Source organism: Plecotus auritus (assembly GCF_963455305.1).
Source record: "Plecotus auritus genome assembly, chromosome: 4".
Lineage (NCBI taxonomy): Eukaryota > Metazoa > Chordata > Mammalia > Chiroptera > Vespertilionidae > Plecotus > Plecotus auritus.
In genome coordinates this window covers 12,512,383-12,525,712 of record NC_137775.1, presented here as the reverse complement: position 1 = coordinate 12,525,712, position 13,330 = coordinate 12,512,383, and the positions used below count along the sequence as shown (strand labels likewise).

The following is a 13,330-nucleotide window of genomic DNA, read 5'->3' as shown; positions in this document are numbered from 1 at the left end:
GTTACCTTGCACTCAAAACAAAAGGCAAAGTACTTACTCCCTTGAGAGCACACCATTGGCCAGGATTCCTTGGTATCGACTTAACCCTTTGTGCTGGAACACGCTGATCTGACCGCCCAGTTCATCTGCAATTACCCCTGCATGGATGGCCGCCTTGCACAATAAAGAGTTCTGAAACACAGCAACACTGTCACTCATGGCTTACTCAAGAAGACATTGAAAATATACCAGGAGTTTTCCATTGGGTTAGAACTTGTGGTCAGCATCTCCAGTTGACCCATGACATTGCTTAACTATAATTCATTGAAATGAAAAGTAAAAGGGGGAGGAAAAAGTGTTAATATATCACTATCTCAATGACATCAGAGTCACCATACGTAAGCTGACTAGGTTGGTAGGTAGAGAATTTACGTAGCAATGCTCCTCCCAATGAGTAACGCCTCCTAGTGGCCATGTCCTTGTGTAGTCACCGCCCACACTGACTCTGAACTGGCCACGCAGCTTGTTCTGTGCAGCTGCACTTGTCAGTGAGGCCCCTTTTGACCCTCTGGCCCCAGGTTACCTGCCACATGACTGTAGCTGTAGGAGTGGTTCTAGGCAAAGGGAGCTAAAGAATGGACTCATCGGCAAATCAAAGGGTTGTTATTTTAAGCCAGGAAGTTCTGGGGTGGCTAAAATAAATAACCGTTCAGCAGAAATAGATAACTGATCCGAGTTTCTTACATTTGGTTTACCAGATGTACGCACTGAGGGTCATTTGAGAAGGTGAACCTGCCCCACCACAGCTTCATTTTAATTTAGAGATTTAAGAAGGCATAGAAAACAAAATAACACCAGAACATGGAACAGCTGCCGTCTGGTGTGATAACCCAAGCAGGAGCACCTGCCTGGCTGTGTAGCTGGTGGCCCTGGCATTGAAAGTGGCCTGTTGGAAAGCGGGGCTGGAGGAAGGACTAGAATTTTTCAGCGGGTTGCCCAGGTCCTAGGATCCCATGAGCACAGTTCTATGTGGGAGGATGATTAGATAGATTGTAACCTATCTTGCTAGGACACTTCCTTGTTAGGAAACTCTCCTAGGAAGGCCCACATGGCAAGGAGCTGAGCACAGCCTCCAGCCGAAACCCGGGAAGAAACTGAGCTCCCACATCTGACTGAATGCTGCCAACACCATGTGAGCTTAGAAACAAATCTTCCCCCAGTCAAGTCTCAGGTCAGACTGCGGGCCTGGCTGACACCTTGGCTGCACCCTTCAGACATGGAAGCAGAGGGCTCAGCTAAACCATGCCCAAACTCGCACCCCATAGAACACGAGAGAAAATACAAGTATTGTTTTAAGCTTCTCAGTTTGAGGTGATATCGTTTTGGGGCAACAGATATCTAATACACCCATGACATACAAAAAAGGCACTAATCAGACTTCTCTGAAGAGGTTAGTTTTCAAAATACAAATTTTCCCTCCAGATAAAATCATTCTAAAAGCAAATGGTGTAAAATCAGTGAGTGAGTCAAATGGGAGAACTGTTCGCAGTACTTGTAAGTCTACTGTGCAGGAAACCATTTGTTTGCTGGTTACACTGAACAAGAAAACTGTCAAAAGGAGGCAAGATAAACCACTAAGTAAGGAAAAATTATGCTTCCTCTCAAATTGTACTAATTCTTAGGCTTCTTGCATGGCACAGGAAATAATAAAGAAAACTTTTCTATTGCCTAGAGGGAAAACTACACTTTTTATTTCTCTTAGTTAATTTCCTGAAGTAATTTAGAAATAGCCTGTGCCAAATATATATTCACACTGAGGAGGTGTAAATCATTTTAAGGTTCAAACGATTTATAGGCCAAATGAATATCCCGTGTCAATCTTGTAAATAAAGACAACACACAAAAAAAGGAAACAAAGACCAAAATAACAAAAACTGCTGCTTCCAGAATCAGGATGTGCTAAAAGCAAAAATTAAAGCCAAGTTTTTTCCCCCCTCCTGCTGGAGATGAAGTAACAACCTTCTAGAATATGTATGCTTTCCCCACGCTTCAAGACACGTGCCGGTAACACTTAGAAAAATCCCGTCACATTTCTAATAACTCAAGCAAATTCCTGTAAAACTAGTCATTTTAAGTAGCAATATCACATTTTTAAAATCAGGCATCAGATTTCCAGCGTAGAAATCTGTAAATAATAAAAAATGAAAGACTGTGCACCTGGAAACAGGATATAAACTTTATAAAAACGACTTCCTGTGAACTAATTTTTCTCTGAGAAAAATGTACATAACCCAGAAAGTCTCACTGGGCATAGGAAATGGAGGAGCAAGAAGGGAGGGGAATAATATCTAAGAACAGGGCACAGGGCTGCCTGCACTGGTGGCAGACTCACATTCACTGTTCTGTGATATGAATGTTCATGTCCTTGGTTATTATTACATGAACCAAATGGAGTGTTAAAACCAAGAAATAAAGTATAACAAAAAGATGGCCTCTTATTAAAACCAGGTGGAACTACATTCTTAGGTGTTGAAAAGGGTTCTGTTTTACCATTTCAAATGCTTACTGAGAGGTGCTAAAAATAGTCATGAATAACCTTGGTTTTTGTACTTTTTATATTATTTCATTTATTCTAGGGAAAAAGAGAGTTGTATATCTATCTACAGAGTTTTAGATCTTATTTGATTTTACTTTGTAATGAATTTAGGCAAAGCCATAACATTGCCCCCAATCACTTACATCTCTATATCCATCCACCATGTTTCCAAAAATGTCTCCTGCTATGTCTCTACAACCGGCTGGGCAGAATTTGCTAAAAAGAAAAAGAAAAAAGAATGAATTCATATTTTATGAAATTATAGTTAAATGTAAAAGTATTAAAATTATACTTAAAACGATTTCTCTCCTCCATAGAATGCACAGGAGGGAATACCTTGCTTTAATGACAAGTCAGAAACCTGATTTATGAAAACACAGATTAATCTAAAATGTTACTCTAAAAGCAAGTTTTACACAGTAGTTATTTATTTTATCTACGGATGCATTATATACCCTATTAAAAAATGAGCTTTCCTAATGCATCTAATGATTCTAAGTCCAAGAAAAGAAAATTTAAAGCAAAATTTCTAAACACTATATATAGCAGGACCTCATTTTTATAAAAAGATATTTAAAATGTGTAAATTACTTATGTTTTTTTTATGGATAAAAAGAAGACAAGGAATTCATCTCTGGATTCTAGTGGGATTTTGAGAAACTTTCACTTTCTGTGTTATTTTACTATGCAATATCTTGATTTACTCTATTAGCACTACCCAACAGAAACATAATGGAAGCCAAATATGTAAATCTAATTTTTCTAGTAGCCACATTAAAAATGTAAACAGTTTTCTCATCTGCAATTCCTTCAAGAGTCAACATATCAATAGGCTATGAATGACAGCTATACATCTATGAAAAACAGGCAAAAGACAGTCAAAATACTGTAAGAACAATGACAACTTTGAAGATGAAGGCCATGTGCCCTTGTTTCTATATATACACTACATTACGATAATGTTTACTCCGTTCGTTTAAAAAAACAGTATCAGCCCAAACAGATTCCGAAATAGCAGTCGCTTTGACTTCATTTCCTCCCAGTTTCCTCCTGCTGACTTAGCAAATTAGATGAGTAACAACATGCAGTTATCAAAACTACCCAAATAAATAACCCACAATTCTTTCCCATTGACCTAATGGAGTCCAGCATTGCAGCAATGATGAAGGAATTAAGAAATGAAAATAATGAGGAATCCTACCACAGGGTTACAGTCCCTTATCCTCACACTTAGAGACAGATTATTTCAGAATTCAGACTTTTTGGGGTTGTTGGTTTTGTTTTTTTTTTTTTTTTTTTTTTTTTATTTTAGAAAGTAAGACAGTTCCAATGATGTATATTATGTAAGACCCTGTGAGGGCTGCACATATTAATAAAAACATTAAAATATCTGTGTCAAATACACAAATAGTCATGTTAAGTCAAATACAGACTAAGTAGACTCCTTAATTTTAGGCCAATTTTGCTGTCAAATGAATTTAAGGTCACGTTAATCAGGTATTGCCATCAAGTGAGTTACAGAAATTTTTGACTTTCAAAGCTTTCTGCATTTCACAGGGATTGTGGACATCTATTAGTCATTATACCTCATATTCACCTAAACACTACAAATGCTGGACTACAAGTTGGATCAGCGATTTTCAACCTTTGTCATCTCCTGGCACAAAAAAATAATTACAAAAATTCTGCAGCACACCAAAAAAAACCATATTTTTTACTGATCTGACAAAAAAATAGTTATCATTTTGATTCATTCACACTGGATGGCTATTGTTGTATGGCTATTGCCATTTTTTATATTTGATAATGTAAGGGAAAAGAGGTCAGTACCCCTGACTAAATAGTCAGGTACTGCATGTTTTATTTTATTTTTTAAATATATTTTATTGATTTTTTACAGAGGAAGGGAGAGGGAGAGAGAGTTAGAAACATCCATGAGAGAGAAACATCAATCCACTGCCTCCTGCACTCCCCCCACTGGGGATGTGCCCGCAACCAAGGTACATGCCTTTGACTAGAATCGAACCTGGGACCCTTGAGTCCGCAGGCCGACGCTCTATCTACTGAGCCAAATGGGCAGGTACTGCATGTTTTAAAAATTCTTGCAGCACACCAGTTGAAAATTGCTGGCTTAGATGATCTGGAACCATTACCTCACTCAGTATAGTCCCCTCTTTAGGACTGAAAATGATCACTGATGCCCAGAGGAATGATCTCAGGGAATGTTGACGAATATTTACATTGGATGAAAGGTGACTTCACAGGGCAATATTTAATTACTGGTCACTTTCATTTTCGTTCTTTCTCTACTAGACTCAGTATTGATTGACACTAGAGTTGATTCTGTATATAAAATAATCTCATTTACTAGAATGTCTGAGATGAGTAGGACCATGCACTCTTGAGCCTGACTCTGGGTAGACTTAAGTGTGTAATCCTGGGCAAGTTACTGAGCGGCTTTGTGCCTCTGTCTTTTGTGTATAACAAAACTTCCTTTGTAGGCATGCTGGGACATTCACACGAGTTACTTTAATGCTAAGTCCAGGCACTAAGTACCTGGCCACAAAGAAAGCACTCTAAGGAGTTATAGCTGTTGTTGGCAATGATCTCTAGGCCAGTGATTCTCACTGGGTGTGAATTTTGCCCACTGAGAGACATTTGGCAATGCAGAGACATTTCTGGTTATCACACTGGCATGTAGAAGGTAGAGGCCAGGGTTGCTGATGAACATACAACAACGCACAGAATAGCTCTTCACAACAATGAACCATCCAACCCATAATACCAATGGTGCCAAGGTTGAGAAATCCTGCTCTAGGCTCTTTTACTTTATAGATGAGGGCACGTACATCAAAAAGATTAAGCCATTTTTCCAGTTAAAGCTGGGATAGAATGTTCATCTCCTACTCTCAGTAGGTTTCTCTTTTGTGGGAAAGACAAAATAAACCCTCCACAAGCAAAATAATTAACAAAAGTCACTCCCAAATACAGGCCAGGTAAAAAAGGTTGGCTCACTGGTCCTACAGTAGAACTCAGGGGTCAGCAAACTGGGGCTTAAATCCAGCCTGCTGCTTGTTTTTGTAAATAAAGTTTTGTCGGAACACAGCCCTGCTCATTTGTTTACATCTAGTCTATGACTGCTTTTGTATTACAATAGCTACAAAACTGTATGACTACATGCAAAAGAGACTGCGTGACTGCAAAACCTAAAATATTTGCCACCTGGCCCTTGACAAATAAGTTTGCTGACCTCTGCTGTATAAAAAACCATTTCAAATATTCCTCATGAGTTACTACATAGATGACTTAAAAAAATAAATACCAATAATATCTGATTTAATGTCAAGGTAAACAAAATGTTCAGCAACATATGCCTACCGCCCAGCCAGCACACCCATACTTACCTGTATTCTCTCTCCAAAAAATGGTTAGCTCGGTCCAAACACGTTATCAAATCTGTCACAAAGATAATTGTAATTAGAAGACTGAATGGAACTTAAGATATCCATGCTTGAAAGATTTCTTTTAAAATAAAAAAGATAATTTTTAAAAAGCATTTATTCTTTATCTAATTTATTTATATTGTTCTGTTTAAAAAATAAATAAAAATTGAGCACATGTGTAATAGTCTACAATAAAAATAAAGTAAAAAAAAAATCTAAATTGCAATCCCTTCACTTTTTAAATGGGGAAAGGTCTAGAGTGGGGGGAAAACACAAACAATAACTGAACACAGTGTCCTCAGGATTTAACAGTTCCTTCATTTCTCTTTCCTGCCACCAATGATGGTTTGTCAATGGTTGTCCAGTGAGTGACAACACAATCTATTTCCAACACAAAACCAACACTGGTTAGTTACTATCCACTACATGCCTACAAAGATCATGTGTATTAATTCCTTTGGCAGAAGGAAAACAATTTTAAAGCCCAGTGTGGTTCAGAGAGAAGGTTCAGGAATATTGTAATTTAACAATTTAGCTGGAGGCGCCTGAGTGACCCAAGAACCAGGTGTTTAATGAAAACACAAATAGCCTCTCAACTTTGATCAATCAGGACCAAGGACTTAACAAGAGGATGCTCTTTGCGTATGGAACCAAACTACTACTCAACAACAGAGATGCTAAGATACTGTGGATTTTGATCCATTTTTATCAACCTAGATAGTTTCCAAAATATTCCACACTTGCAATAGTTCTTTCTTTCCTTTCATCTTTTCAATCATTCTTAGGGGGTAATATCTGGTGAACACTGGCCATACTGGGGCCTGCCTGGATTGCTCAGATCTGATTGACTGGGAGGACAATGAATGGTGCACCCCCTTGCCAGAGTACTTCTGCCAGAGGGGACTGAAAGCAGAAATTCTGGGCACCTCTGTGTCCTAGGCAGACATGGGGTGGGCTGCACAGTGGTTACTCTGGAGTACCAGAGGCCTGGCCAGAGCCCATGCTTCCCTTCTCTCCTGTTCAAGTGTCAGCTGCATGGTTAGGGGACTCGGTGATAGTGACTACACCCTGCTCATACTCACACTCCTCCGGCTGTGCTGGTGCACTGATGTGTGTGTGTGTGTGTGTGTGTGTGTGTAAAGGGGTGCGGGTACTTGATAAAATGCTTGTCCTGAGCTAAGAAATGGGTTGGTGGAGGACTCCAGAGAATAGCCAGACCTCAGAAGGGTGACAGGGGCCCCAAAGATGCTCCACCCAAAGCTACTAGGAAAATGAGATCAACTCTCTTATGTCAGTTGATCAACTTAATATGTTCTATACCAGTGTTTGGCAAACTACGGCTCGCGAGCCACATGTGGCTCTTTGGCCCCTTGAGTGTGGCTCTTCCACAAAATACCACGGCCTGGGCAAGTCTATTTTGAAGAAGTGGCGTTAGAAGAAGTTTAAGTTTAAAAAATTTGGCTCTCAAAAGAAATTTCAATCGTTGTACTGTTGATATTTGGCTCTGTTGACTAATGAGTTTGCCGACCACTGTTCTATACAAGTGATCAATTCAGACCCAACTACAGACAATGCATTCCCCTTTTGCCTCACACCTTTTTTAAAAATCTTATTTTATTGTTTTTTTTACAGAGAAGAAGGGAGAGGGATAGAGAATTAGAAACATAGATGAGAGAGAAACATCGATCAGCTGCCTCCTGCACACCCCTCACTGGGGATGCGCCCGCAACCAAGGCACATGCCCTTGACCAGAATCGAACCTGGGACCCTTCAGTCCGCAGGCCAATGCTCTATCCACTGAGCCAAACCGGTTAGGGCTTGCCTCACATCTTAATGACATGGCATTCCTCTCTTGCCTCACATCTTAATTCTGTATCTGAGGTCACAATTCTATCCAGAGATAGTGATAAGTAGCAAGAGGCATTCTTAGACAGATAAAGGTATACAGATTTGTGTTGATGCTTCTGCTATACCTGGATGGTCGCTGCTGGCATAGGTCAGCAAAAAGCCCCGCCCAGAAGTGTGGGATCCACTCGCAAAGCGAACAGTTATTTCATTTGTGTTCAGCAAGAGTTCTCTGGGAACATTCATACTTCCACAATATGGTCCTAAAAATAAAGCACATTTTTGGCACATTTCAAAATTTAGACCAGCAGAAAGAATTGGTATATGGCATTTGTCTCCGTTAGTGGTCAAATTTACCAGACAACACAAATGTAATATTGTAATAATCACTCAACTGGAATTTTGTTTAATACTGAGACTGATAGTGAACCTGATTATACTGACAAGCCAAGGGGGGAAATGGCTAACTCTGGATAAGTAATAGGCTAGAGCTAGTTAGCTGTGAACAACCTAAGAGACAGGGCTTTTGTAAAAAAAATAAGACTAACAAATAAAAGTTAAGTACATGTAGTAGTACAAAAAATTTTATCACAAAAGTGATATTCTCCTAAATTTGCTTAAAGTACTATTTAAATGTTTGTGTCCCCTCAAAATTCATACATTGAAATCCTAATACCCCAATGTGATGGTATTAGGAGGCAGGGACTCTGGGAGGTGCTTAGGTCATGAGGGTGAAGCCCCCATGAATGGGATTGGTGCCTTTATAAAGGAGGCCTCAGAGAGCTTGCTTGCCCTTCTACCATGTGAAGACACAGAGAGAAGGCTATGAACTTGGAAGTGGGCCTTACTAGCCACTATAGTGAATCTGCCTGCACCATGACTCCCAGCCTCCAGACTGTATGAAATAAATGTCTGCTGTTTTTAAGCTATTCAGTCTGAGGTATCTTGTTAATCAACTAAGACAGGTAGTAAATTTAAAAAAAAATGTTATCACAAAAATGATACTCTAGGGGCCTCTTAAATTTGCTCCAAGAAACTAACAAATTCCCTATTTTAAGGAGATTGCAGAATTAAGAGTCTGTCCAAGGCATGGTAAACATCATATTCCCATGCAGTTTTTCCCATACACATTGATCTCTCTCTCACCGTAGCTTCTGGTTAACCTGTATAATTTATTTTGATTTATAAAATAAAGTTCATAAAAAGCAGAATAGTTTTTAAAGCCTTTTGAAATTCCATAATATAAATTATACAATTAAGAGTATTACACATTGTTTCTAGAATAAGTTGCTTGAAAAGCAATAGGAAGCTCAATGAACTTTCAAAGGACAGAATTAGATTTGGAGCTAAAAAGGAAATAAAATACCTTCCCAAGACTACTCAAGTTAAAGTTTAGTTGTCATCTTAAAAGTCATGTATGCAAGACACAATAATTTCCCCGAAAATAGGAATTAACCAGCAGACCTAAAAAATTTATTAATGAGAGAGAAAGAGGGAGAGAGGGAGAGAGGGAGGGAGAGAGGGAGGGAGAGAGGGAGGGAGAAAGAGGGAGACTGATTCTTATATGTGCCCTGACAGGGGCTCAAACATACAACCTTGAGGATGAGCTTTTTTTTTTTATTTTTTATTTATTTATTTATTTATTTATTTTTTTGAGGATGAGCTTTTCTTACGAAAGCCTTTCTATGCCCAAATGATATGATTACTGTTAGTGTTCTCCATCCTGACTTGTAAAAAGGGTCTACAACTGTACTTAAACATTCCCAAAGACAATATCATTGGAAATTCAAATGTAGCTTGATAACTTCTAACTTTGACCAGGGTTCTATTCTTCATCCTGGGCTGTGTTCTGGATTGGCGAACCCGCCTCGGCTCACAGTCAGACTGAAGCCCAGCCCTTCTCGACTGGGTCCTAAAACCTTTAGCAGACCTAAGCATAGGACTCACAGTTCCACTTCCCATCCGCAGGTGCTGTGTGTTCCATAGACCTGGACTTGCCATCTAACTCCCCTCACCTCTATCCTTGCCTGCAAGGCAGGTTCCATCCTACTTTACAGTCCCAAATTCCCTTACTCTGGGGCATAGCAGAAAGGTTCTTCATCAAGTAGGCTGAGAAATCAGGAAAAACGAATACTTCTCCCTTTTGTGGAATGTAACTGGAGGCCTGGATTGTGGGAAGAGCTATCGATGATTCAGAATGGAACAGCCCTGTGGCATTTGGCACCTGACTTGAGGCCCAGACAATGGGCTAATCCCTTGGACAAAAGGAATAAAGGGCCCGGAACCACAGGGGCTGACTTCTTTGAGCACAGTAGGCCAGTTCCTCTCAACACATCCCTTGTTTGGGGCCACTGTCCTGTGAGCAGCTGAGAGGGGAAACCCTTTATCTTTCCATGTGTGAATAAAAGAAAACTGTCCAACAAGGAAGAATGAGCCATCTGCTCAGAGCCAAGCCCAGAGCCCTCCATTCTCTGGCAATCGGACAATCCGTGCAACAATTTCTAGTAGTGCTCCATTCTCCATGGGTCGCCTGCCTACGCCTCTGGACATTACAAGGCAGTCACAGTTGGGTTAATAACTCTTCCAAGTCACTTCAGGAGGGTCTATGCTTTTGAGCTGGAAACCGATGGAGCTAAATTCTTGTTTCATCTGTGAAAGGGATGTGTTTAAAAAATTGATGCATACTGTTAAAAAAAAAAAAAAAAGGAGAGACCCCTCCCCCTGCATAACTACTCTCAGTGGTGAAAAACACAGAGACCAAATGAAAACCCAACTCCCAAGAGATCTGTCCTAAATCAGACAACAAAGAATCCTCCTGAAAACCTTCACCTTTATAAGCACCTTCTGAAGCACACACTTAATTTCTTATGACGGAAAAGAACATGCCAGTGGGCCTAAAGGACATTCCCCAGGAGTGCCCTGGCAGAGCCAGCCACGGGCACGCCTTCCGCCGCCAGGAGAGTGGCACCCAGCGTGGGCCAGATCTGTGCTCAGAGGCGCACTGCTGAAACCACCTCCAGAAATGCTGAAGCTGCAAAGGCCACGCCATTGACTCCGGGTCCCTTTCCCATTTGTTTTTCTCAGTGCAGTCAAATGGCAAGGTTTGTCCTTGCTGGCTAATTGCAATAGTGTCATTGTACAAAATTACTGAATTTTCAGGGCCATTTTCCTTGAAAAGGAAGGACATTAACATGAAAAAGGGATATTCCTGGACTGTGCCATTAACACCATAGTCACGTAAGAATGTAAGTGGTGTCCCTGGAGAGCGTTGGTCTCCGGTTCCCAGACAAAAATCAGTGACAGATGATAAATGAACCAGGCAGATTCCTAGACAAAGGTGTGGCTTTCCTTGGGGCCAAAGCATGTCAAGAAGCGCCCTAACACTGGAGCTCACAACCCACCTAGGCCATTACTTCTCTCCCAACAAAAGAGGGTAATTACTGAAACTAAATCACAGTGCGGTCTCCAGGGAAGCATTTGGGGAAAAGGAGGAGGAGGAAGTCCAAGCCTTTTCTCCTTGAGGCTTATGATTATGTTAATAAGATGTCTAGTGTGGAACATTCTGGCTGATATCAAGTTTTCTATAAGTTTAAAATGCTTCTGAATTCTAACTTGGCACAAAAGGCAAAACCAAATCAAACGAACAAAACAGTCCTTCTCAAGCATATCCACCAAAGGAGCCCCAATCCTAGAGGGGAATGCAATTCTAGGGTGTTTGAGGCTCAAAACAACTTTCCCTACAAGCTGGAAATTTCTTCAAAGGCTTTTGTTGTCTCTTTAAAAGTCCTAAGAATTTTCTGTTCTCCATGATATGACTGGTAGAGACATAACCCATTTGTAAAATAGAAGCTGCCAGTCTTGTGTTTTTCTTTATTTGGAATTTTCAAAAAATCAACAGACAACACGTAACGTTTGGATCTTATTATGGTATGCCAGCTATGTATTACTCTAAAATACTCTCACAGAAATCTTGTGGCAATTGTGAGGCAAAACACCAAGTATTATTTCCTACTTTCCCATTTCTCTTGTTCCTAGTGTAATACGAACATTAACAGTTGACTTCACATGGTTTTACTTCTTGAGTCTATGACAATGGTTAAGAGACTATTGGGGGTGGAGGTGGAAGTACAGGAAATGTAAAAGAACAATTCTGGAATTTCCTGGTTTTCCTATAGTGCAAGTCATTTATCAGAACACAACTAATTTAACTGACTATAATTAGGCTCACTGGCCATGGTGCCTCCTTAAGCATTTTGACTAAGTATTTTGAAACCATAAGTTTATACTGATACTCTGTATGGGAGTGATTTTTCAGAAATCCATTTTACTTTCAGTATATCCCCATGGGGAAGGCCCTCAGCAGTGTCTACTTCTTCCAGCAAATGATAACCAAGAACTACAGCTCAGATCTTATGCACAAGCCCCTGATCAGATTGATGGTTATTGCCACACCAAATTGGGAAGGTTTAAGAGAAGGGTCTCTGAAGTCAGATGCCCAAACATGAATCCCAGCTCTAGTTAAGGGATCATAAGCATGTCACTTGACCTTTTGAAGCTGCAGTTTCCTTATGTGTGAATGTTACAATCAGGTCCTCTTTCCCAGAGGGCTATTGTGAAGGTTAAATTAGTTAGTAACTCTAAGGACTAAACCCAGCATATAGTATATAGTTGAATGCTTAGTCGCAGGCACCTTCTACATTATTTATAGTCTTTTTTCTATTATAGAATTCTAAAATTTTATGTAAATCAAGTCCTTCTTTCAATGCAGTGAGGATGTTTATAGATAGAGGAATCTTCCTGTGAATCTTCTTGCAGTGTGAACAAATCCAGATTTTTAAATATGTCTGTCAAAACTGAGCTACATGCAATGTGATTTATTAAAAGTGGACTGAGCATTTTTAATTACAAGACTACTCTATACAATAGGGGATACTACAAAGATAAATAAAATGCAATTCCTTGCTCAAGGAACCCCTTATCTGGCAGAGAAGCTAAAATAATGATCTCAACCTGAGATTGGTGCTTTACTAAAGGCTTAGAAAAACAACATGAGCCCTCGCTGGTTTGGCTCAGTGGATAGAGCCTCGGCCTGCGGACTGAAGGGTACAGATTCGATTCCGGTCAAGGGCAGGTACCTTGGTTGCAGGCTTCTCCCCGGCCTGGGCCCTGGTTGGGGTTTGTGCATGTGGCAACCAACTGATGTGTCTCTCTCACACCAATGTTTCTCTCTGTCTTTCCCTCTCTCTTCCACTCTTCCTAAAAATCAATGGAAAAACATCCTCAGGTGAAGATTAACACACACACACACACACACACACACACACACACACACACACACACAGAACAACATGATCCCCAGAGCCAATGACTAGAGTTGATGGACCTCAAAGAAGGTTCTAGCGTGGATAGAACTGGATCTGGTTTGTCTTTACTCTCTCTCTCTCTCTCTCTCTCTCTCTCTCTCTCT

At 40.2% G+C, this 13,330-nt stretch overlaps 1 protein-coding gene across 1 annotated transcript in view; it reads right to left on the bottom strand.

Annotated features, from left to right (window-relative positions):
* DCBLD1 (discoidin, CUB and LCCL domain containing 1) overlaps positions 1-13,330 on the bottom strand; it is a 57,110-nt gene that overhangs the window by 16,859 nt on the left and 26,921 nt on the right. Inside the window, exons 3-6 of the mRNA XM_080666337.1 lie at positions 7,992-8,126; positions 5,980-6,031; positions 2,719-2,791; positions 38-171 (exon numbers count right to left, since the gene is read on the bottom strand). Of these exons, the coding sequence (XP_080522463.1) occupies positions 38-171; positions 2,719-2,791; positions 5,980-6,031; positions 7,992-8,126 (394 nt within the window). The remainder of the gene's footprint in view (positions 1-37; positions 172-2,718; positions 2,792-5,979; positions 6,032-7,991; positions 8,127-13,330) is intronic.